Here is a 27,564-nt window from a genome sequence, read left to right as displayed (position 1 = left end):
TGTAATGTGGAGTCATGACAGGTTTTAGGATCTTGAATGTACAAATGTAAACATTTGATGCCCTTGGCGTAGACCGGGGGTCAGCAACTCGCTGCTCTCGAGCCGCATGCGGCTCTTTAGCACCGCCCTAGAGGCTCCCTGTAGCTTTTTCAAAAATGGAAAAAGATGGGGGAAAAATATAATAATGTTTCTGGAAGAGGACAAACATAAAACAAACCTTCCTAATTGTTGGAAAACCCACCGTAGTTTGTTTACATGTACAACTTTCTCTGACGCTGCCACAAAAAGACGTGTTTTATGCCACTCCTCCTTTCTCATTTTGTCCACTAAACGTTTTATGCTGTGCGTCAATGCACAAAGGTGAGCTTTATTGATGTTATCGACTTGCGTGGAGTGCTAATAATCCATGCTAACATGCTATTTAGACTAGCTGTGTGTACATATTGCATCATTATGCCTTGTTTGTAGGTATATTTGAGCTCATTTAATTTCCTTACCGTATTTTTCGGACTATAAGTCCCATTTTTTTTTATAGTTTGGCGGGGGGTGCGACTTATACTCAGGAGCGACTTATGTGTGAAATTATTAACACATTACCGTAAAATATCAAATAATATTATTTAGCTCATTCACGTAAGAGACTAGACGTATAAGATTTCATGGGATTTAGCGATTAGGAGTGACAGATTGTTTGGTAAACGTATAGCATGTTCTATATGTTATAGTTATTTGAATGACTCTTACCATAATATATGTTACGTTAACATACCAGGCACGTTCTCAGTTGGTTATTTATGCGTCATATAACGTACACTTATTCAGCCTGTTGTTCACTATTCTTTATTTATTTTAAATTGCCTTTCAAATGTCTATTCTTGGTGTTGGGTTTTATCAAATACATTTCCCCCAAAAATGCGACTTATACTCCAGTGCGACTTACGTATGTTTTTTTCCTTTTTTATTATGCATTTTTGGCCGGTGCGACTTATACTCCTGAGCGACTTATTGTCTGAAAAATACGTATGTCCTCTGTGTATTTAATTTATATTTGCATGTCTCATGCCACATTATCTGTATGTAATATTGGCTGCATTTCTGATTGTGTGCCATGTTGTTTCAGACCACAGCAAACATTACCATGTTGTTCCAGACCACAGTAAACATTACCCAGCTTGCAAAGATTATAATATATCCATTAGAGGAAGACAGCCTGTCTTTTCCTTTAACTTGGGCACACACATATATACCTTTTGGCAGTTTTAAGCCAGTAATTTCCATTCCAAGTTATCTCACCCTCTGAGACACTAACTAACTATGTGTTGCCTTCATTATAACACTTACATAAGGCTTTTAACTTTTTGCGGCTCCAGACAGATTTGTTTTTTGTATTTTTGGTCCAATATGGCTCTTTCAACATGTTGGGTTGCTGACCCCTGGCGTAGACCCTTTCAAACTGTCGTGTTAATGTTACATCTACACAGATTAACAGTTTGACACGTTCTATCATCTGCGCAAGTTCTCATTGGATGCACACGTTCCTTTGCAGGACTAAATGATCCTTTTCACCACTGTCAAGTGAACTGCACTGACAATTGATTTCCCTGCGCGCGTGGTCGCTCTAACCTCCACATAGCTTGAAGTCCACTTCATTGTCCCACTTAAAACCAGCCAAGACTGGCTGGAACATTGTAGAAGGACTTATCTGTGACAGAAATCTGATTTGTTTTTAATGCGATTTTTTTTCTGCTCCAGCTGTAGCTCCTTCCTCAATTTACTCAGTCGCTAAGGAGGAGGAAAAAGGAGAGGTTTTAGAAAAATAGTTGGGTCTGAATAGACGAAGACAAATCTCAAAAAGGTGTGGCGGCGAGTGTCGATGCTCCAAGAATAGTAAAAGGGGCCAGTCAAGCGAGGGAAATGTGCTTTTAATGCAAAGCTGGCTAACGTCCAGACTTTCATTCGCTCCGCTGGGAAATCTCCCTGTGATTTGGCTTGAGCGTTTCGTTCAAAGAACAGGGCACTTGAGGAAATTCAGGCAAAAGTAATCAGCGCGCTATTACAGTGAGGGATCACTCAGGTCGATATGCAACCTTTGCAGGATGTAAGTGTTTGTAGCTTGAAACAAATGATACATGAGGGCAAGTCTGCCAAAAGAAAGTTGCATTGATTTTGGCTAAATACACATGAATATTTGATAAACAAAGCATACTAATTTTTCTTGTTTGTACGATATTATACAGTAAACATCACGGTCGGATTTGTTTAAATATCAGAAATATACAGCCCTGTGAAAAACTGGACATGTATCAGCCATCCTAGAACATGTACTTTACTATGGAGGTTGATTTGTGTCTTTATTACGAAGGCTTTTTTTTTTTTGCCAGTGAATTTATGTAACTGAATTTTTTTGTTAGAATTTTGTGAACTTAATTTTTTTACATCAAATTATGCTGAAAATGTCATTGAAAACAAATTCTGTGTTTTAAAATTCAGTGTGTAAAAATTCAGCATGCAAAAATTCAGTGTAGAAAATTTCAGTATTGACAAAATTTGCTACTTCAAAAAGCAAGACTCATTTTTGGTAAATTAAGACTGAAGCAATCGATCCTGTCTCAGAACCAGCCAATGAGGTGTCAAGTTTGAAGTCACATGAAACGGGTCTTGCAAAACACCATAAAAAAGGCAGTTAACTGGGCTACCTGGGCATAATACAACATAATTAACATTTCAACGTGGTCCGTTGGGTATTTTCAAACCATAGAAATGATTCCAATGGTTAGAATCTGCACTTTTGAGTGACATACGATACGAAGCTCTGCTTCATGCAGACCAGGGCACAAACAAGAGTTGTTTACGGAGCAAAAAAAGCCTAACAGCGAGTGTCAGATAGAGGCAGATTTCTACAACAAAGTCCTGCATAAAGGTGATATTTTTACAAACAAGTAGATATTGTTTACCCTTGGCGTTTGTTTCGCCGTGTTTATTGCATCTTTGTTGTTTTTGCTCGATTATAAAAGACGTTGATCAAGGAGGTGGTGGAAGCGATTCCTGCTTTTTGAAGCAGCAAATATTTCGACACTGAATTTTCAGCACTGAATTTTTATACACTGAATTTTAAAACACATCATTTTTTTTACAATGAAATTGCTTCATGTAAAAAAATCAGTGAGGCGGCGTGGCTCGGTTGGTAGGGCGGCCGTGCCAGCAACTTCAGGGTTTTAGGTTCGATCCCTGCCTCCGTCATCCTAGTCCCTGCCGTTGTGTCCTTGGGCAAGATACTTTACCCGCCTGCTCTCTGTACCGCCCACACTGGTTTAAATGTAACTTAGATAACGGCTTTCACTATGTAAAGCGCTTTGAGTCACTAGAGAAAAGCGCTATATACTGTAAATGTAATTCACAGTTCACCAAATTTTATAAATCAATCAATCAAAGTTGATTTATATAGCCCTTAATTACAAGTGTCTCAAAGGGCTGCACAAGCCACAGCGACATCCTCGGCTTAGATCCCACATCAGGGCAAGAAAAAACTCAACCCAATGGGATACAATGAGAAACCTTGGAGGGGACCGCAGATATGGGGACCCTCCCCCCTGGGCGACCGGTGCAATGGACGTCGATTGGATCTAGTTAACATTGTGAGAGTCCCGTCCATAGTGGGGCCAGCAGGGGATCATCTTGAGTGGAGACAAGTCAGCAGCGCAGAGACGTCCCCAACTGATGCACAGAGGAGTGGTCCACCCCGGGTCCCGACTTTGAACAGCTAGCGCTGTGGTCATCTAATAACCTCTCCATGGGAGAGGGGGGCAGAGCAGAAAAGAGACGGCAAATCAACTGGTCTAAAAGGGGGTCTATTTACAGGCTAGCGTATACAAATTAGTTTTAAGATGGGACTTAAATGCTTCTACTGAGGTAGCATCTCTAACTGTAGTACTGGAGCCCGAATAGAAAATGCTCTATAGCCCGCAGACTTTTTTTGGGCTCTGGGAATCACTAATAAGCCGGAGTTCTTTGAATGCAGATTTCTTGCTGGGACATATGGTACAATACAGTCAGCAAGATAGGATGGAGCTACACCGTGTAGTATTTTATACGTAAGTAGTAAAACCTTAAAGTTGCATCTTAAGTGCACAGGAAGCCAGTGCAGGTGAGCCTGTGTAGGCAAAATATGATCAAACTTTATTTTTCTTGTCAAAAGTCTAGCAGCCACATTGTGTACCAACTGTAATCTTTTAATGCTAGACATAGGGAGACCCCGAAAATAATATGTTACAGTAATCGAGACGAGACGTAACAAACACATGAATAATGATCTCCGTGTCGCTGGTGGACAAAATGGAACAAATTTTAGCGATATTACGGAGATGAAAGAAGGCCGTTTTAGTAACACTCTGAATGTGTGACTCAAACAAGAGAGTTGGGTCGAAGATAATACCCAGATTCTTTACCGAGTCGCCTTGTCTAATTGTTTGGTTGTCAAATGTTAAGGTGGTATTATTAAATAGGTGTCGGTGTTGAGCAGGACCGATAATCAGCATTTCCGTTTTCTTAGCATTGAGTTGCAAAAAGTTGCTGGACATTCATTGTTTAATTTCATTAAGAAACGCCTCCAGGCGACTACAATCCGGCGTGTTGGTCAGCTTTAGGGGCATGTAGAGTTGGGTGTCATCAGCATAACAGTGAAAGCTAACACCGTATTTGCGTATGATGTCACCTAGCGGCAGCATGTAGATGCTGAAGAGTGCAGGGCCAAGAACCGAACCCTGTGGAACTCCGTACGTTACCTTAACATAGTCCGAGTTCACATTGTTATGGTTAAACGCACTGCATCCTGTCAGGATTTGCATTTAAATGCAAATAAAACAGTTACATATATTCAGTGTCAAGAAAAAGCTTTTGTAATAAAGACACAAATTAACCCCCATACTGTACGATATACTACTACTACTTAAGTAGAATTTTAGCATTCCTAACTGTCCGATAGATGTTACGGATATTGGTAGTAAAATATAACATAACTATATAAACATGTCCTAACCTTACTTTAAAGCAAGGGTGTCCAAAGTGCGGCCCGGGGGCCATTTGCGGCCCGCAGGTCATTTTTTTAACGGCCCCACGGCACATTTTAAAAATACGGTTGAAAAAAATTAAAAACATAAAAAGTGGTATAAAAGAGTAAACAGGTGAAATGTAACAAGAACATGTAGCAATGTTTACTCTAATAACACAAAGCTGCCATGCAGGCTGTTTCTTTCTTTAAAAAAATAATAGTGAATCAAAATCAATGTCATTATGAATTATTGACCTATTCAAGGCTCCAATTACGTCACATTAAATATTCCACTTTAAAGTATTTTTTTGGGGCAAATGTTGCATATTTTGTGTTTGCCATTTAAAAAACTGAGCTGTTTTTTTTAAAGAAGGGCCTAAAACGAACAAACAAAAAACATAAACAACAATAAAACTTATAATTGACGGATAGATCTGAAGTTGATATCGAGACTGTGTTAAATGTAAAAAAACAGTAAAAAAAAATGTATAATTTATTTTGTAACACTTTAATGAGTAGGGCCCTTTTGGATCCCCAATAATTTTAGTGTGATTTGTTTTTAAGTGTCATTGCTCAAAAAATAATAATGAATTAAAATCAATGGTGTTATTGACCTTTTTAAGGCTCCAATCATTATATAATCTCAAATATTCCACTTAAAAATGTTATTGGGTGAAAATATTGCCCTTTGTCTGTTCATAACTTTTATGGACAGAATTTCTAGGCGCAGTCAAGGCGTTGAGGGGATCCGGTTTGGTGGCTGCAGGATTAGGTCTCTGCTTTTTGCAGATGATGTGGTCCTGATGGCTTCATCTGGCCAGGATCTTCAGCTCTCGCTGGATCGGTTCGCAGCTGAGTGTGAAGCGACTGGGATGAGAATCAGCACCTCCAAGTCCGAATCCATGGTTCTCACCCGGAAAAGGGTGGAGTGCCATCTCCGGGTTGCGGAAGAGACCCTGCCCCAAGTGGAGGAGTTCAAGTACCTCGGAGTCTTGTTCACGAGTGAGGGAAGAGTGGATCGTGAGATCGACAGGCGGATCGGTGCGGCGTCTTCAGTAATGCGGACGCTGTATCGATCCGTTGTGGTGAAGGAGGAGCTGAGCCGGAAGGCAAAGCTCTCAATTTACCGGTCGATCTACGTTCCCATCCTCACCTATGGTCATGAGCTTTGGGTTATGACCGAAAGGACAAGATCACGGGTACAAGCGGCCGAAATGAGTTTCCTCCGCCGGGTGGCGGGGCTCTCCCTTAGAGATAGGGTGAGAAGCTCTGCCATCCGGGGGGAGCTCAAAGTAAAGCCGCTGCTCCTTCACATCGAGAGGAGCCAGATGAGGTGGTTCGGGCATCTGGTCAGGATGCCACCCGAACGCCTCCCTAGGGAAGTGTTTAGGGCACGTCCAACCGGTAGGAGGCCACGGGGAAGACCCAGGACACGTTGGGAAGACTATGTCTCCCGGCTGGCCTGGGAACGCCTCGGGATCCCCCGGGAGGAGCTGGACGAAGTGGCTGGGGAGAGGGAAGTCTGGGCTTCCCTGCTTAAGCTGCTGCTCCCGCGACCCGACCTCGGATAAGCGGAGGAAGATGGATGGATGGATGGATGAAAATATTGCATATTTTGTGTTTTTTCCATAAAAAAACATGGTTTTCTTTGACAAAAAAGAGCATACAATTTAAATCTTTGAAAACGTTATATTGACAGATAGACCTAATGTTGATCTAGAGATTTAAAACTTTAATAATAATAAAAATAATAATACTGAATAATGACACATTTTTTTGACACTGACACATCGATGCGTTATGATACGCAAGGGGTAATGGGTTATACTTGTATAGCGCTTTTCTACCTTCAAGGTACTCAAAGCGCTTTGACACTATTTCCACATTCACCCATTCACACACACATTCACACACTGATGGCGGGAGCTGCCATGCAAGGCCCTAACCACGACCCATCAGGAGCAAGGGTGAAGTGTCTTGCTCAAGGACACAACGGACGTGACGAGGTTGGTAGAAGGTGGGGATCGAACCAGGAACCCTCAGGTTGCTGGCACGGCCACTCTCCCAACCGCGCCATGCCGTGGGGTGACATTGTGTCCGTGACACAATATTCACACAATTGAACATGTACACTTTATGCAGGGTGGGTTGTTGATATGATGGAAGTCATTGTTTAGCATGCCCACATTTTGTCGAGCAACTTGTAAATCCAACCTGTGGGGAGTTTGGAGCTGGTCCAAGCGTATCTGCTGGAAAGAGTTATTGTTCAGAATTATCTGGACGTTGCGACTCCGAGAAGAGCTGATGCAGCGATGCTTTTAAGCCGGCGGTGTTCTTATGCTGTCTGTCAGCACTTGTTGACAGATGCAGAGTTTGCTTTAATATCTTTTTAAATTCCAGCACTGGGACTTTACCCTTCTTCGCTGGGTTATTTGCTGATTCTTTGTTTGTCCGAGATGCCCCACTGCTAACGTTACTGTTTTACTGGAACTTTCTGTGTGTAAGTGATGGACTTCCCTTGTTGCAGCACCTCTCCATATCCAATGGCAACATCCAGGTGGATGCGTCGTTCATGCAAACCCTGTGGAATGTCCAACCAACCTGCTCCTCAAGCAACATGGCTGTTGGTAAGTAAACTGTGATTAATTTGTGCTATAACACTATTCTGTATGTTTTTTACTTTAAACAGTATCTCACATTATTGCAACCATTTTAAGTCTACTACATCTTCTCAAGGGATAACAATATACAAACCCCGTTTCCATATGAGTTGGGAAATTGTGTTAGATGTAAATATAAACGGAATACAATGATTTGCAAATCCTTTTCAACCCATATTCAATTGAATGCACTACAAAGACAAGCTATTTGATGTTCAAACTCATAAACTTTATTTTTTTTTTGCAAATAACAATTAACTTGGAATTTCATGGCTGCAACACGTGCCAAAGTAGTTGGGTAAGGGCATGTTCACCACTGTGTTACATGGCCTTTCCTTTTAACAACACTCAGTAAACGTTTGGGAACTGAGGAGACACATTTTTTAAGCTTCTCAGGTGAAATTCTTTCCCATTCTTGCTTGATGTACAGCTTAAGTTGTTCAACAGTCCGGGGGTCTCCGTTGTGCTATTTTAGGCTTCATAATGCGCCACACATTTTAAATGGGAGACAGGTCTGGACTACAGGCAGGCCAGTCTAGTACCCGCACTCTTTTACTATGAAGCCACGTTGATTGGCATTGTCTTGCTGAAATAAGCGGGGGCGTCCATGGTAACGTTGCTTGGATGGCAACATATGTTGCTCCAAAACCTGTATGTACCTTTCAGCATTAATGGCGCCTTCACAGATGTGTAAGTTACCCATGTCTTGGGCACTAATACACCCCCATACCATCACACATGCTGGCTTTTCAACTTTGCGCCTATAACAATCCGGATGGTTCTTTTCCTCTTTGGTCCGGAGGACACGACGTCCACAGTTTCCAAAAACAATTTGAAATGTGGACTCGTCAGACCACAGACCACTTTTCCACTTTGTATCAGTCCATCTTAGATGAGCTCAGGCCCAGCGAAGCCGACGGCGTTTCTGGGTGTTGTTGATAAACGGTTTTTGCCTTGCATAGGAGAGTTTTAACTTGCACTTACAGATGTAGCGACCAACTGTAGTTACTGACAGTGGGTTTCTGAAGTGTTCCTGAGCCCATGTAGTGATATCCTTTACACACTGATGTCGCTTGTTGATGCAGTACAGCCTGAGGGATCGAAGGTCACAGGCTTAGCTGCTTACGTGCAGTGATTTCTCCAGATTCTCTGAACCCTTTGATGATATTACGGACCGTAGATGGTGAATTCCCAAAATTCCTTGCAATAGCTGGTTGAGAAAGGTTTTTCTTAAACTGTTCAACAATTTGCTCAGGCATTTGTTGACAAAGTGGTGACCCTCGCCCCATCCTTGTTTGTGAATGACTGAGCATTTCATGGAATCTACTTTTATACCCAATCATGGCACCCACCTGTTCCCAATTTGCCTGTTCACCTGTGGGATGTTCCAAATAAGTGTTTGATGAGCATTCCTCAACTTTATCAGTCTTTATTGCCACCTTTCCCAACTTCTTTGTCACGTGTTGCTGGCATCAAATTCTAAAGTTAATGATTATTTGCAAAAAAAATAATGTTTATCAGTTTGAACATCAAATATGTTGTCTTTGTAGCATATTCAACTGAATATGGGTTGAAAATGATTTGCAAATCCTTGTATTCAGTTTATATTTACATCTAACACAACACAATTTCCCAACTCATATGGAAACGGGGTTTGTAGGAATAAACTTGGATATATAGTAGGAACGGGGTTCATATGGCCCTATTCGACACATGAAACGTGACGAATTGGGGGGTTCACTAGCCACTTTAGGTGCCAGAGGGCAGAAGAGTGTTGAATATTTTAAAATGTGTTTTGGGGCAATTCCAACTTTGACCACAGCGTCAGTTAAAGTTAAAAGTTAAAGTACCAATGATTGTCACACACACACTAGGTGTGGCAAAATGATTCTCTGCATTTGAGCCATCACCCTTGATCACCCCCTGGGAGGTGAGGGGAGCAGTGAGCAGCAGCGGTGGCCGCACACAGTAATCATTTTTGATGATTCAACCCCCAATTCCAACCCTTGATGCTGAGTGTCAAGCTGGGAGGTAATGGGTCCCATTTTTATAGTCTTTGGTATGACTCGGCCGGGGTTTGAACTCATGACCTACCGATCTCAGGGCGGACACTCTAACCAGTTGTGGTGCTTTCCATTATTTTCAGCAGACTGCATTGCACAAGATCCAACCCTTCCCTACTGTACTTTAAAATACTCAGTGAGTGGCATATTTAGCAGTATATATTTACAATCCAATGAACACACCGTTATTGTCTAAATAGCTGGAAACTCAAGTACCAAGATAATTAAAGAATGGTGGTGGTAGTGTCAGGGTCTGGGGTTACTTGAGTGCTGTATGCATGGACGTAAATTGGAATAGGGGTGGGTTTGTCCCCCGCACTTTTTAATGTCAAAAATTAATGTCAAACATCGTGCAGGGCGGAAAACCGCCGCTCAGACTGAAGCCAGGTCCTTTTGACCACACGCAAGCTCATTAATTGGCTTTCTGGCGCTGCCTTCTTGCCCATGTGACACTGATTGACAGCAAACAACAGCCAACCAATCAGAGGTCAGATGCAATTTAAAAGCAAGTCGAAAGACATGTGAAACTCATAAAATGAATGTCAGCAATTCCACTTCAAATGTGAAACTAATATGTGATTTAAAATCATTACAAATAACGTGAAGCCTTTATTTATTAGAATTTTGATGATCATGACCCCAAATTTACTGAGATTTTCTCCAATTTTTAAGTTTTCAAATGCTGTAAGCCAAAATTATCAATATCTAATTGTTGGAATAAACACATTTTGCACTATATTCAAATGTTTTAAGTTTCATCTGTGTTTGTGATTTAAAAAAAAACAAAAAAAAAAACGTTTGCTTGTGAGTGAGATCATATACTTTTACCCAACTTTTTCAAACACTGTTTTCACGGGTGTAATTTACAGTACATTATCAGACCAGGAAGAAAACATGTTACTATTTTTTTAAACATTACGCTTTACCCCCAAAACGTGTGACTTCATTGAGAAGCAAAAATAGCTTGTGAAGGGTCAATTACTAAATGATAGGGTGCTTTATATGAAATTCTATAACAAAACTAATCACCTGACCAGACACAGCTATCACAGATGTATTTATAATGGCAGACAGACTGTGGTGGTCTAGCAGTGACAGTGCGCAATCATCAAGTGTAGAGCGTAGGCCTGGCCGATAAATCCATTTTATGGATACATATGAGTTATTTGTTGCAGACAATTTGAAAAATAAAAATCTGTTTTTCTCCTCTTGTTTCGACATTTTTTTTGCCCCCCAGTAGCTTCTGTCGTTACCGCCCTGATCATTATTTTCTTGGGGAAAAAAGTGGCCTAGCGGTTAGAGTGTCCGCCCTGAGATCGGTAGGTTGTGAGTTCAAAACCCCGCCCGAGTCATACCAAAGACTATAAAAATGGGACCCATTACCTCCTTGCTTGGCACTCAGCATCAAGGGTTGGAATTGGGGGTTAAATCACCAAAAATGATTCCCGGGCGCGGCACCGCTGCTGCCCACTGCTCCCCACTGCTCCCCTCACCTCCCAGGTGGTGATCAAAGGGATGGGTCAAATGCAGAGGACAAATTTCGCCACACCTAGTGTGTGAGGCAATCATTGGTACTTTAACTTTAGATTTACACACATATAGTACTACATGGCTATGAGAGCGCGACGTTAGTTTCAAAGAAAGGTGTCGTCAGTGGTTTGGTTTTGCGGCAACAAGCGTGGAACAAATGACTGCATGTTGCAAAGTTTGTGTAAAAAAAAAAGCAGCAGAACATCAAACTTATTCCTGCATCTGAAACCGAAGCATTCAGTTGTGTGAGGGAAATGCAACTCTTTACAAGGCGAACAAAAACATAAACAAACTCCAGCTAAAAAGCAGCTTACTGTGGTGGAATCATTTACACAAGGTACCATGTATGTATAAGAACGAACAACTGTGGAAAACAATCACTAAAGCGGCCGCTCTGCACGTCGCTAAAGATGTGGTGCCCAAACAAAGGAAAAGCTTGTGTTTATCCACTTACTAAACTATAGAGACCTCTCAATGCTACAATTTTATTTACAGATGTATTTTTTTAGGACATACATTTTGCCTCCCATAGGATGCTCTATATTGAATAACTTTATCTGATTAGATCAATGCATATTGATCAACCTATAAGCAAAAGCATCACAGTAAATCTAATCTATGCCAGAATTAGCTACAATAGCTAAATTTCATCTTTTAAATCTTTTGAAAATTATTATTTTTTCTTTGCTAAGAGTAAGATCCAGTATATGCAGTGTCATTTCAGACTACTAGTTTTTGATCAAGCAAAAGCGAATCTTGTTTTGAACTATCTGTCATTTCATTGGTTTCTTTAAAAAGCTGGGGAAAAAATATACAAGTAATATTTTGTGGGGAGAAAAAAATGTGATTTTATTTTTAGGCTATATCGCCATGGCCTACTACAGCAGGGAAAACAAGTTAAATCCAGGTCTATGCCAGAAAAACATCTAAATTTCAGATGGCCCACAATAATTTCCATTAATGGTAATTTTGTTATTTTGCACTCAAAATCGATAATTTTTTCATCATGTATTCCTAATTACCCAAAAGCATGCATCTAAATTTAAGTTTGAGTCCAATAAGATTTAAAATTCTTTCACACAGACAAAAAAAGGGTAAAAAAACAAAAAAACAAAAAAAACATACATTCTACATAATGATATATATTGTATAACAGTTTAACTGTATTAAATTATTATTAAATACATTAAATTAGTCCTAAAGGCACCTTGTTATTGTGCAATTTTAACAATATTTAAATAATAACCGGATTACGTAATAGCCACTCGAACACTAGTGTGCTAACGACTAGCTGACAACTTGCATGCTAATTGCTAGCTGGCAACTAGCGCATTAATCGCTAGCTGGCAATGAGCGTGTTAATCGCTAGTTGACAACTAGCATGTTAATCACTAGCTGACAACTAGAATGCTAATCTCTAGCTGGCAACTAGAGTACTAATCACCAGCTGGGAGCTGAGTTCTAATCACTAGCTGATAATTAGCATATTAATCTTTAGCTGGCAACTAGAGTGCTAATTGTCATCTGGCAGCTACAGTGCTAATCCCTAGCTAACAACTAGCGAGCTGATTGCTAGCTAACTACGAGCGCGCCAACCCCTAGCTGACCACTACCGCGCCAATCGCCATCTGACAACTAGTGCGTTAATTGCGAGTTGACGATCAACATGCTAATTGTTAGCTGGCAACTAGAGTGCTGATCGGTAGCTATCTTAAATGCTCACATGAATGTAGTGATATAATTATTTATTTTAGTTATGTTATTTATTCCTATTCATCTACATGACAGTCTGTTGGCTCAATGTTCATGTGTATTTAAAGACATTTACATTTGTGGAAACATAGCGGGGGGGGGGGGTAAATACGAAAAAGTATATTGAAAAAAATTTACCAGATGTTATACTCTAAAGCAGGGGTGTCAAACGTACGATCCGGCCCGCGAACAGGTTTTATCCGGCCTGTGAGATGAGTTTGCTAAGTATAAAAATGAGCCAACATTTTTGAATGAAAGAAACGGCTGTTCTAAATGTGTCCACTAGATGTCGTAATAGCAGTTCTTTGTATCTTTGTAGATAATGCTCCATATGTAAAAAAATAAAATAAACCAAATGATGTTAGTGCACCAGTCGAGGAAAATAAGCAAACTACATAAATAACATCCTGTAATTTGATTATATTATTTTATTATCTTGATAGATTGAAAATGAACACCAATGACTTGACTGATGAACATTATCACATAATTTATTCAGAAAGTGTAAATAACGACAAATAAAGATAGGATACTATTAACCGCAACATGTAAGTGTAAAAAACCCACAAAAAAAGCATGATTTGTACATTTTCAGAATGTGCATGTTCTATTTTTAAACAAAGAAAACAATCTGAAGTTTTCTTTATTTTTAAGTTATCGTGCTGTGATTTTTCCAGTCCGGCCCACTTAGGAGTAGATTTTTCTCCATGTGGCCCCCCATCTAAAATTACTTTGACAAAGTATGTCCAAGTTTCACTTCAGTGTGTTATCTCTTGAAAAGCTATGATAAAATGGCTGCTGTAGTTTTAGATGTGCACTACTTTTGTGTAAATGCTGTGTCTCCAACTTGAGTGGCAAAATACCAGGAGCCAGAAATTATGTCTTTTATTTCTTCAGGGTATTTGGTTGGCGGTCATGTGATGCGTCTCTGCCGCGGCCATGACGAGAGCCTGACCATCCCTGGTGCAGACAAGAGTGAGGAGGAGCAGAGGTACTGTGAGACATTTTAGTCCAGCCCTGGCTTGAGAGTTGTTTCGTGGAAGACTAATGAGAAACCCTGAGCATGCTAAGTGGCTAATCGAAGAGGATAAATGGACCCTGTCTTTGTAATGTGCTGCGGCTTTGTGCTGTCACCAGTAGTAAAAATGACAGTATGATACTGCACAAGCCATCAATGAGGATTCCACCTTTTTTCAATTATTGTTTACTTAGGAATTCATTGCTGGTGGGAAATCTAGATTAGATGAGCTTTTAAATTGAAACATTCATAATAAGACATTAAACTAACTTGGAGTTGGGTCCCAGCATGATTTGGATGCAGATGTGTTCAAAGTGTCCGTGAAAATTAGGACTGAAACCTTTTTGAACAATCCCAAAATCAAATCAGTCGCTCCTTAGCGCATTTCTTCCATTTTCTGAAAGTTTCTTCCAAATCCACCGATAACTGTTTGCGTTATGTGGCCAACTAACAAACCCAGGCGCTTCCATCACCTCCTGGCAGAGGTAACAACTTTGCCCTATATTTCAAACACTAGCACATAGGGCGGTGAATCTTTGGGCACCACACGATTCGATTCGATTCTTGGCAGTAACAATTCGATTTAAAGCGATTTTCGATTCAAAATCTATTCTTTTTTAATAACATTGGGTGCCAGTTCCATGATTAACTACATTCCTGCATAAAAACAGCTATGATACATTTCTATAATACTTTTAAAAAAAATAGTTCGGTTTGATCAAATTCTACCCAAACATTTAATAAAGTCAAATACAAATAAGGCAACAAGAGAAGTATCCAGCACTTTTTTCTTTTCTAAAGTAAATCTGACAGCAGATATGATCATCTACATCAACAATATGATTTGTCTGAGTAGCTGGACAGGACAGATCAATTTATTTTTTTTAAATCCCTAAATATCGTTTTTTCAATTTTTTGAATCAATTAAGAATCGTTACAAATAAGAATCGCGATTCATTCGAAACAAAAAAGTTTTGACACCCCTACTAGCCCATATGCTGTGAGCAATAACATGTAATGGCAGATAAAAACTAACATTTTTGTCTTGGTTCTCCCAGGATAGTCAGCTATGAGGCGGGTAAAGGAGCTTTAAAGGCGCGCTCCCTGTGGAGACTGGAGCCTTTGAGGATCAGGTGAGTTACCACCTTATATACACATAGATTTAAGAAATATGAAAACCTCTCTTGACTTTGAGCTGTCACTACTATTTATAAGTCCTCCAGAGGATTCTGTTTATGTCTCTTTCAATCTTCTCTTCACCACTCTCTCCTTTCCTTTATCTTTCTACCTACGCCATTTGTCTCCCATAGTGTTGTGCCATCTCTCTCTGTGTTCTTTTCAGCACACGGGTGTACAAACCTTTTCCCCATTAAGGGCCGCACAACAAAAAAAATCAAAGGATGCAAGGGCCATTTTGATATATTTAATTTTAAATAAATACAGATTTTTTGAAAGATGTGCGCTTTGTGTTTTTAGTAGGGGTGCATGATAATGATAATGATCGAACAGATATTTATCGTGCCGATGTGCCTAATTCCCGGTGCCTGGGAATCAATACGGTACTCATTTTTGGTATGTTTGTGGGTGTTAATAAATATTAATTTTTTTTAATGATAAAATCTCATTTTTAATGCAATTTTAAAAAATTTACTTGAATAAGATAACTGCTGTCCAGTTGTTATATCTTGTTTATTATCACTTTTCTGAGTCTCATTTGTATAACATTAAGTTGCAATTACAGTTGCAAGTCAAATACTTTAGATGGCTGTTGTGTATAGTTTATGGCGGGTTGGATAGCCTTTGCTAAAGATTTTTTGTTGTTGTTGTTGCGCCCTAAAAAGTGTTAATACTGTAAGTATTGTCCTTATTACACACCAGCTGTTTAATTGTAACGTGCATCTTAGTTGTAGTGTTACTTTTTGGAGGTGTTAAAACTGCCATGTAAAATCGTTAATGCTAATCCGTAGCATGTCAATAGCAAAATCAATGTATATTAGCATCAACTTCGTGCATTTTTGGAAAAGTGAAGCCTTACTTAACTTACGTTGCAGCGTTTTTTGAGTATTTTTTTTTTATTTGTTGGGATAGAAAATTGCAGCATTACCTAGGTAATGTTGCAATTTGTTAAATAATAATAATTTGTTAGGTCGCTTAGTGCCAAAAAAGTCCCGATAAATCCGATAACATATAAAGATAGCTTTGATGTGCCGGCTGGCCACCAATTGGTATCAGCCGCTTTTTGTTAAAAAGTATGTGATCGGCCATTGCGGATCAATGTCACTCACAAACGGCAATCCTGTCGGACCTGACAAGTGGCTGGCAGCTAATTATGTGTCTCCCAGTGACGTGCGGGGAGGTTCATGGCTGGTGAGGCACTGACTTCATCACAGTCAGATTTACAAACATATGAACCCTAAAGAGTATCTTATTCACCATTTGACTGGCATCAGTTAATGGGTTATGTTTAAAAGCTCATACCAGCATTTTTCCCTGCTTGGCACTCAGCATCAAGGGTTGGAATTGGGGGTTAAATCACCAAAAATGATTCCCGGGCGCGGCGCCGCTGCTGCCCACTGCTCCCCTCACCTCCCAGGGGGTGATCAAGGGGATGGGTCAAATGCAGAGAACAAATTTCACCACACCTAGTGTGTGTGTGTGTGACAATCATTGGTACTTTAACTTAACTTTAACTTTATACATACAAACTGTAGCACACAAAAAAGCACATTTAATTAAAAAAAACCTTATTATGGTCTTACCTTTACTTAGAAATTAAGTCCATGCTCCGCTCCTTCTGAACAAAGGCATCAATAACTTGTTTATAGAAGTCTTCCTTATCTTTCTTCAGTTTTAAAAGTCTCTCTGTCTCGATGGAGATCTTCCTTTAATTATTACCTCCTGCTTCGATTTAAAGTCCAGTTTAGAAAACTGTTTTATTTTAGATATGTAATCCTCCATGTTAAAAGTCCAGGCGAGAGGAAAAAATAAACGATCGCTAACTGTTGCTGCTTGTTGTCACTTATTCTGCAGCCGAGTAGTCGCAAAAATGTTCCCTGGGATCACTAGCGCCCTCTACCACCATGAGGCGGGATTACTGCGAGCCTCAGCCAGTGCGTCTTCGCAGCCGTTTTATGATTGCTCAGCACAAGAAATACGTTACACACATACAGTTGTTGACAAAATACACTGTACATTATATACCTCAGCTAACTAAACTATGGAAATGTATAATATAATTCATATAGCAATACGGTCTCACTGCACAGCAGGCCAGCAGTTAGCCGAGTCATTGCGCAATCCATGGTGAGGCTCAACTGGCTGCTGACTCACCGCAAGTCTCTTCTCAGTATTTCAACAGCAAATGTGAAAATTCAGTGATTTTGAATAAAAATTATGTAAAACTGGTGAAGTTAAATGGAAAATAACTGTATAGTATAATCACTGGATACATATAACAATTTAATTATTATTTTTTTCTTTTTAAATTTTTTTTTCTTTCCATGATGGCACGTGAGGCCCCGCCTCACCTGCCTCCCCTGACTGCACGTCACTAGACTGTCTCCAAACACAATGTGGAGCCGCTCCTCTAAACTAATAACAATCACATTTATTACGGAAAATAATCTGCATTTCTTGGTTATCTTAAGTATTGTTATTAAGTACCGTCACTGGAGAGCGAGGCTAAAATATGTTGTACAACCATAGGGAACGCCAGTAGCCGGTATGCTAATAGTTAAGCTAACCCTAGCTTGAACCAACACCAAGAAATAAGTGCTTAGTAAGTGTAGATGGAACCACGTTACAGCAGAAAGTAAGCATATATTAAAATGAAATTAACAAGTACATTAATGAGTTGAGAGAGGTTAATATAACAAGTGTCGGTTTCAGCACACGACATTTAAGAGGAGGATCGGATCGATCCATAAATTGGTGGTGTCGCTATTAGGCGGAGTATCATTATAGGATTGATACTACAGTGATCAGATCGATGTTTTGATTTTCTCAAAATAATTTTGCTGTTTTTGTTAATGTTTACAAACTGGACTGGACACAGGAGGACTTTGAGGGCAAAAAAACAAAAGATTTAAATGGGTAGTAGATAGTAGTTTTTGCATTTGTTTAGTTATTTACTGTTGACTTAGTTTTTCTCAGAAAGTAGCTTAAATAGTGCGTTGATATTGTTAAACTGTCAATAGCACTCACCATAAATGTACATTTAGTGCATGTGATCAGCATCGGTACTGGTATCGGCCGATTTCACGCATGGCTGGACGGTATCGGCAGCCTTAAATTAAACCATTGGCGTTGTTAGGCCTATTTTAGGGGGGCTCAAGCCCCCCTAAAATATTCTTAAGCCCCCCTAAATAATTTGGTGTTAAAAAAAAAATAATAATAATCTTTTTTTCTTCTTTTTTTTCTTTTTTTTTTACAAATACATGCCGACATATTCATTATAAAGTGGCCCGAATATGAGTTTAAATAAATAATCATATAACCTGTCATTATTCACTCAGTTTCCCCTCACTTCATAGCGTAAGGTAGAGAGCCCCTTTAGTGCGTCGGTATCCAATCCATTCCACTTGTTCATATAGAAAATGCCCACATCACTCAAACTCCAGTCCGCATTTTCTATGCAAGCTTGCTTGCGGTCCTGCAGGTGTACGAATCACATTAGCACACAGCACTGCAGAACAAGAACCTTGTGTCTGCAATTGTAAATAATTTAGTTTTTAAGTTTTGTTTCTTGTAGACATTGGTCATTTCTGTGTCCATAGAAATGACCAATCACGGAAGGGAATCCCTTGTCTAAGAATAAAGACATATCTTAGAAATATTTAAGTGGACAATGGGAGTGTATATTTTGACAATAAACTACAAAATAATACAAAACAAACAAACAATATTGGCAATGAATCAAAAATAAATGTTTCCTTTTTGTTGCACCTTTCCTGCTTCCTGCTCCCAGACCGTAACAAAGAGGCAGGGGAGACACTTCTCCAGGATGTATGCTCGGGGCAACACCCTTCACTTTACCCGGCAGTGGGTCTCCACAGCGGACGACTTTAGAGTGAATGATGAGTCCGGCGATTAGTTGCAAATCTTGCTTTATTGATTGCTTGCACACAGCCAATCCAACACAAAACAAACTAATCCCGGCTCGCACTCACAATACCGCTCCCTCTCTTCTCTCGCCCACACACTCACTGACGTCACTCACCTCACATGCTGTAACCTAGCGTATGTGTGTGCCACACACATACGCTACTCTCATAACGTTTTCTTTCCAATTCATTAATTAGGCAACTAATTTGAAACTGGTGTGGGTGGCTCTATATATACTAGTCCACTGCAGCCACATACAGAAATCAACAAGGAATCGAAAATTATTAAATCTGACAAAAATAATACCTGCTCCGTCTAAACGATACCGTTTGATCAGCTGCTCGTCATCAAACAAAGATGAACGTTCGCGCACGTCTCTCGCCTCAGTGCCATCCCCTGCTGGCAACTCCTAACCACTTAAGACACCTCTGAAGGTCTCTTAAATATCGTGGAGAGTAGGAGTGATTCTTAGACTTAAGAACGTTGATAAAAAGCTTTTATTCTTAAGTTTGAGAGTAGGACTAAATTTCGCAAATTTTCAGGACTTAAGTGTAAAATGGCACCCTAAGAAGCTTGATAAGTACGGCCCCAGGACTCTAAGTCTTTCTTATTTACAGTATATATAAAAGTTTCTCATTTCTATTCAGACTTCCATATATATTTAATTTCCTTAACAGCTTGCCATAATATATATATATATATAAATATATTATATACAAGCCAAATTATCCCGATCCAGATATTACTTTAATTGAAGTAATTAAGTAATATTTCCAGGGCTTGAATTTACAACCATTTTAGTCACATATGTGCCCAAAATGTAATCTGTGCAACTTCAAAATATTTGGGAACAAACAATTATTGTATTGTGAGCTAAAGTCGTGTCATTAGCCTCTATGTTGTGAATGAATAACATAGAGGCTAATGCCATGACTTTCATTGTGTTTTAGTGCATCTTGAAGGATCATGCAAGTAATTGTTTCTTGTTGATGCTGTAAACAAAATGTCACTGTGCAAACCCAAGTTTGTTGTTGTACTGAACACAGATTGAAAATAAACCCACTGAAATAATAATAATAACAATGATTCATTTCTAAGTCTCTGTTAGCCGTTTGTGAAGTTTTGTGCTCGTGCGCTACGTTTGCTCGCATCCTGTGCATCTCCTGGGGGCTAAGCCCCCCCTGTCCTTAAAAGCTAGTGACGCCCCTGAATTAAACCTTGATGGGAATACCTCTACCAATAACGGATTAGAAAAAACAATGCTCCAGTGAGAAGATATTACCCGTATTGTGCTGTAGGTGGGTGAGGAAATCAGGTGCTTCTTTTCCCCTGAGCTCATTGTAAACAAACATAGCGTCGATCGCTTGGGATGACTTCCCTGTTTCAGAGGAAGACATTTTGCATGCTATTTACACCAAATGTTCTGCAAATATTCCACGAGGAGGGTGGAAAAAAATTGCGTTCAACACATTAAACCTTATCAGCCACCTGAACTGCCAGCATCGCTACGACAGTGTTTTGGTTTTTAGAATGTGCGTCATGCGCTGGAAATATTTGTGCATCCTTGTTATGCCTCAGAATGTACCTCTGTTGTGTTTTTACACTTCATATGTCTGTGTAGCGATTATAAATGCACTAAGTATGATGTATGGCCACAATGTCAGGTATAAGCATTATGCTAATTTATACTGGTTTATGCTCTAAGGTGCATTTAAACATCTTCCTGACAGCTCTACTAATGATGTCCGTGAATTATTTGAGTGTGTGACATCGGTGCTCTGTGTTTAGCTGGAGCGGGAGCCACATTCGGTGGGGTCAGGCCTTCCGACTACGCCACCTCTCCACCGGCCATTACCTGGCCCTGACTGAGGACAGGGGAGTGGTGCTGCAGGACAGGGAGAAGTCCGACACCAAGGCCACTTCCTTCTGCTTCAGGCCCTCCAAGGTCAGATTTCTCTGGTACTAGAATTGTCTAGACCAGGGGGGTCCAAAATGCGGTTGCCTTTTCTACCCATAGCTAATTCTTTAATGGCCCGTGGAACATTCTAAAAATACTATTATCAAAAAAACAACAACATAAAAAAAGTGGAATAAAAGAGCAAAGAGGTGAAATGTAACAAAAAAAAGTTGCAACTTTGACTCTAATAACACAGTTTTTATTATTTAAAGCTGAAAAGTAGTAATGAATCAAAATCAGCTTTGACCTATACCCTAAAATATTTTGGGGGGAAATATTTTATCTTCTGTGTGTTTGCCACATTAAAAAACAGTTTTCTTTGACAAACAAAGGGATTGAACAAACAAACAAATAAAGAAAACGTATCAACGATTACCGTATTTTTCGGCGTATAAGTCGCTCCGGAGTATAAGCCGCACCGGACGAAAATGCATAATAAAGAAGGAAAAAAACATATATAAGTCGCACTGGAGTATAAGTCGCATTTTTGGGGGAAATTTATTTGATAAAACCCAACACCAAGAATAGACATTTGAAAGGCAATTTAAAATAAAGAATAGTGAACATCAGGCTGAATAAGTGTACGTTATATGAGGCATAAATAACCAACTGAGAACGTGCCTGGTATGTTAACGTAACATATTATGGTAAGAGTCATTCAAATAACTATAACATATAGAACATGCTATACGTTTACCAAACAATCTGTCACTCCTAATCGCTAAATCCCATGAAATCTTATACGTCTAGTCTCTTACGAGAATGAGCTAAATAATATTATTTGATATTTTACGCTAATGTGTTAAAGTCGCTCCTGAGTATAAGTCGCACCCCCGGCCAAACTATGAAAAAAAACTGCGTCTTATAGTCCGAAAAATACGGTAGATCTGAAGTTGATCTAGAGACTTAAGTGTTGGAAGTAAAAAATAAAAATAAAGTATGACTTACCTAAAACACTCTTTTGAGTGAGTGGGGCCCTTTTGGTTACGCAATAATTTTAGTGGAATTAAAAAAAAACACTAACAAAAACAGCTGTCCCTGCTCAAAAAATAATAATGAATTAAAATCAATGGTGTTAAAAGAAAATATTGACCTATTTAAGGCTCCAATTAATTCACATCAAATATTTCACCACGACATTTTTGAGAGAGAAAATAATGCATATTTTGTGTTTTTGCCATTAATAACAGGGTTTTCTTTGACTAAAGATTTAAGATAGACCTGAAGATGATCTAGAGATTTAAGCATTGAATAATGATAAAAAATATATATATGACTAATTATTTAAATGTTTATGATTGATGCCCTTGCTGGACCCCGGTACCAAACTTGAGGGTAGCCCTAAATACACATACACATTTTCAAAATGCCCCCCTGCTTGCTTAAATTTTTCAGTGTGCTGAATCTGTGGAAAAAGTTTGGACACCACTAGGGATGATGTTTGATAAGAAATTATCGAGTTCGAGCCTATTATCGAATCCTCTTATCAAACCGATTCCTTATCGATTCTCTTATCGAGTCCAGATAGGTTGTTGTATGGGAAAAAAACACAGTATTTGGTTAAACAAAAGCTCACTTTTATTATATAAGAAAAAAATAAAATCTAATAAATAAATAAATATTGACTGTTACCCCTCTAAAAAAATAAAATAAAAAAAATAAATATTGACTGTTGTTACCCAAAGTATATTAAGTGGGATTTTTAAGAAAAACAAATATATACAGTAACACAAAAACAACCTGTCTCTGTGATCACTATAGGTGTATAAATTATTCTATAGTGTTAAATAAAATCAGTCCCTTGGGCACAAAACTGGAAATAATACAGCTCTCCAAAAAGTGCACTTCTGCTGCTATTTGACATAACTGTTTGTTCTGATGCTTTGTTTTATTTATTCTATGAAGAGAAAAGTTGTTTGCAAATGTGGTTACAATGCTAAAAAATGAAAAGTTAAAGCTAAAAAAAGAAATACACTTTATTGAGTTAACATTATTTCTTTATAGGGGGGAAGATGTGATGTTATGAGCTAGGTAATATAACAACTACACTACCCAGCATGCAACTGGAGTGACGAGCATGCGCGGTAGCCCCGAAAAGTGTTGTTGCATGTCGCCACCCTGCAGCTAAGAATGAGGTTATGAGCACGCTGTGAAAGTAAACGTTAAGAACTCAGCCAACACGCCTCGTCTGCATTATTTATAATTAGACAACACATATACAGTGTGATTTTGTTTTGTTTACAAGGAAAGAAAAACAAAAGTTAAAAAAGGGAGATGTCATATATGTTGTATATATATGTATGTGCTGCGGTTGCTTTAAGAACGTTGCGACAGCTGCCGTAAAGGAGGTGCGTTGCTAGCCTGGTTGCTATGTTTCCGGTTGGTCGTAAAAGTGTTCGTCATGTGTTTGTACCCTGCTCAAATCTCTCAGTAAAGTTAACCATTGGATTATACCTTTTGTTTTGAACTTTATTACACCTTGGAGCGCTTTTTCCGGTCCATTGTTTTTCCTGCTTCGCTATCTGCGCCTAATGACTGAGCTACGTGACGTCATTTCTTGTGATGTCTCACGGGGCATTTCTGGTCGGGACGGGATTCGTTCCGAGGGATTCGAATAAAGAACCAACTCTTTTTCTTTACTATAGTGGTCTCGATAACGGGTACCGGTTCTCAAAAAGGGATTTGAGTCTGAGGACTCGGTTCTTTTCTTATCGAACAACCGGGAAAACCGGTTTCGAGTATCATCCCTAAGTGTGTCAGACATACCAGTGCTGGCTAGTCGGTCATGGAGTGTGGAATGAATCATGGTGTTAAATGCGGCGCTCAGATCGTGCAGGATGAGAATGGATAAAAGTCTAAAGTCTGCTTCCAACAGGGGGTCATTTGGGATTTTAAGTAGAGCAGTTTCTGTGCTGTGGTGGGGGCGAAAACCGAACTGGAACTGTTCGCAGAGGTTATTGTAGGGGATATGAGCATGAAACTGTAAAGCCATTGTTATTTCCACGATTTTGGAGAGAGATAGCTGGGATTTGTTTTTTGAAGACCTGAACCCGGTTTTTCAAGATCGGTTTTACAAAAGCAATTTTAATTGACAATAAAGAATATTTGAATGGATGATTGCAGTTATAAGGGGCAGGAGTGAAGGGAGGGCGGCTATAACTATATACAGTCAAACCTGTCTATACTGACCACTCAAAGGAAACAAAGAAAGTGACAGCTGTAGACAGGTGGCCACAATACACAGGTTGGCCGCCATTTTGAATTTCTGTATATCTTGACCTTTAAACTATTAAGTATGTGTGTATGTTTAATTTGAACATCAGCAATAAAAACAAAAACAACAATAGTACTGGATACTGTACTATACTGTACATCATGCACAATTGGAACATTAATTACAATGCTAAAAACACACAACCGGCCATGAAGAAACAGCAATGTAGCAAGAAAAACAACAACAAAACAGTGCTCGCTTCTGATTACAGGCATTAGTTACAGCACAGAAAGCACAAACATGAATCGCTGGCAAACATTTAAATTTTTTGCCATATCATCAATTTTACAGATCGTGATACAGCAAATTTTGATATCGGTGGCAAACAAACGTTTTGGGATGAAAAATGAGTTAAACACGTGGCCACTATAGACAGGGTATATAAACTTTTTTTTTCTGCGGGTGAAATTTTCCTGGCCGCTATTGAGAAGTGATTGCCATAGACAGGTGGAACAGGTTTGACTGCATAAGCCTATCCACATGTTAAAGCAATCTATGAATTTGTACAGTAATTATACATATAACAGTTCATCTAATAACTGGGTTGAATGTAACTCTCATGACTTATTTAAAAACAGGAATGTCCTCATGAGATCAAAGATTGCCATCATTTTTGGCCTTTTAACAACTGCTGAAGCTCGTCTAATGGTAATTGGCTGACTTATAGCCTTTTCCCATTAGAGGATCCAAAGAAAGCCGCCTCTTAGTGTAAGAAAAAACCTACGTTATAAAAAAAATGGGTCGATAAGTAAGTAACAGGATTTCATGGGGCATTTCCTTTCTGTCCTTTTGTATTTTTTTGTCATCCAATTATCCGACGTTACTTTCCCACACTCCTTGGCCCTCGCTCAGAGGTCTGTGCAGTTCTCTTGCACCCTGAACATACAGTTGCACTGCTAAATATAACCTTGGGAACGAAGAACAACCCAATTAGAAAAGTTTTCAGGAAGTTTAGACTTCACACTTTTGGGTGACATATTTTTTGTGTATTAGTTTCTTATTTGAAGGTCAGTGACTTTCTGTGTTTAACATTGGTGTCGTTTCTCTCCTACTTGAGCTGTGACTTCTCCATCTTTGCTTGGGCAGAAATGTAGCTGTGCTAGTACGGCTCACAAGGAGCTACTGGCAAGCCTCAAATCATCAACCAACATCAGGGATATTAAATAAAGTAACTTGTATGTGTATATATCATATCTACTTTTTCTTCATTGTCCAAACAGGAAAAGAGCGAGTCGGGCCCAAAGAGGGACATTGATGGCATGGGTGTGCCAGAGATCAAGTATGGAGACTCTGTGTGCTTCATTATGCACGTGACAACCGGATTGTGGCTGTCCTACCAGGCGCCTGATGCCAAATCCTCTCGCCTTGGACCCGTGAAAAGAAGGGTAAATGCTCAGTTTGTTGAATTTGGATTACACCCATTTGTAAAAAAGTAGGGCTAACACAAATATCAAGTTAACTCATCTGATTATTCAGAAAAAATATTGCATTAATCATTTATACAGTATATGCTGATTAATAACATAATTTATTTTGACTGTACATGTCCCTTTACCTTAACAGTGTATGGTTATCTGAAAGGTGGTACGGGTTGTAATACGGTCAGATCACAGATAAGTGACTAGTGTGCTGGCTGGACTGGATTTTAGATACAGTAAACATGTATACAGGTTTGAGCAAATAAATGACGCGCATTCAAGTAAAAAATAAAATATGCCAATGGATGACATTTTCACTGTAAATTCACATTTGTGTTCAAATATGTAGTCTTTTTTTTAAATCAATTTAAATTCTGCATGCAAGCAATGACTAATCCAAATTTACAAGTGTGATTAATCTGATTAAAAAAAAATAAATGTGACTCCACTCGTAAAAAGTCAAAAAATATTTTTTACTATAAATTAACTTGCATGCATTTGGATAATGTAACTAAAGGGCTGGCAAACGAATATTTGATCACATTTGTCTTTAGTTAGCTCGTAACTAATAGAGATTAATCGCAGAAGGATAAAACGAGTTTTATCTTTGATAAGTGTACCTTAGACAGATTTCAGCCGGTATTGGCGTTACTTGGAAATGGAAACATTGACATTTATTAATCAAACAATGGATGAGTGACCTTGAAGATGACTTCACTTAAAAGTTTCTAAGTACAAATATAAACAAATGGCAAAAAGTTATAAACAAGCCTTTTTTATGGCAACATTCCATGCACACCATTTTAAAGGCTGTTTTAATTGTTACTTAAGCATTGCCTCTACAATTGACAAAGGTTTCACGATGATGAACATTTTACCCTGGAACAGATTATTTCTATTTCCATGGGGAGAAAAAAGTTTTGTTATACAAGTCAGCAACTGATTGAGTGAGATCTTATGATTACACTGTACATTGGTACCTTGATTTTCATTAGTAAACATTGCAAAAGGGTCAGTTGAAAACCAAAACATCGCAGCGCAGTGTTCTCCCCCACAACTGTCTTTCGCTGTGCTTTCATCCATGATGTGCACTTTTGGTGGAAAACCCTTAAATGTGGGAATTATCTCTCAAATCTGGCCTTGGTGTTTTCTCCCGCCGACTTAAAGGCCTACTGAAATGATTTTTTTTAATTTAAACGGGAATAGCAGATCCATTCTATGTGTCATACTTGATCATTTCGCTATATTGCCATATTTTTGCTGAAAGGATTTAGTAGAGAAAATCGACGATAAAGTTCGCAACTTTTGCTCGCTGATAAAAAAAAGCCTTGCCTGTACCGGAAGTAGCGTGACGTCACAGGAGCTAGGATTCCTCACAATTCCCCGTTGTTTACAATGGAGCGAGAGAGATTCGGACCGAGAAAGTGATGATTACCCCATTAATTTGAGTGAGGATGAAAGATTCGTAGATGAGGAACGTTACAGTGAATGACTTGAGAGGCAGCGATGGACGTATCTTTTTTCGCTCTGACCGTAACTTAGGTACAAGCTGGCTCATTGGATTCCACACTCTCCTTTTTCTATTGTAGATCACAGATTTGTATTTTAAACCACCTCGGATACTATATCCTCTTGAAAATGAGAGTCGAGAACGCGAAATGGACATTCAGTGCCTTTTATCTCCACGACAATACATCGGCGAAATGCTTTAGCTACGAGCTAACGTGATAGCATCTTGCTTT

General features: G+C 39.1%; 1 protein-coding gene across 1 annotated transcript in view; it reads left to right on the top strand.

Moving 5' to 3' along the window:
* ryr3 (ryanodine receptor 3) overlaps window positions 1-27,564 on the top strand; it is a 309,061-nt gene that overhangs the window by 88,350 nt on the left and 193,147 nt on the right. The window contains exons 7-11 of the mRNA XM_062034336.1: window positions 7,575-7,674; window positions 13,950-14,043; window positions 15,129-15,203; window positions 20,962-21,118; window positions 25,625-25,789. Of these exons, the coding sequence (XP_061890320.1) occupies window positions 7,575-7,674; window positions 13,950-14,043; window positions 15,129-15,203; window positions 20,962-21,118; window positions 25,625-25,789 (591 nt within the window). The remainder of the gene's footprint in view (window positions 1-7,574; window positions 7,675-13,949; window positions 14,044-15,128; window positions 15,204-20,961; window positions 21,119-25,624; window positions 25,790-27,564) is intronic.

The sequence above is a fragment of the Entelurus aequoreus genome, linkage group LG23 (assembly GCF_033978785.1).
Source record: "Entelurus aequoreus isolate RoL-2023_Sb linkage group LG23, RoL_Eaeq_v1.1, whole genome shotgun sequence".
In the NCBI taxonomy this organism is placed as follows: domain Eukaryota; kingdom Metazoa; phylum Chordata; class Actinopteri; order Syngnathiformes; family Syngnathidae; genus Entelurus; species Entelurus aequoreus.
This window is presented reverse-complemented; position numbering and strand designations above follow the sequence as displayed.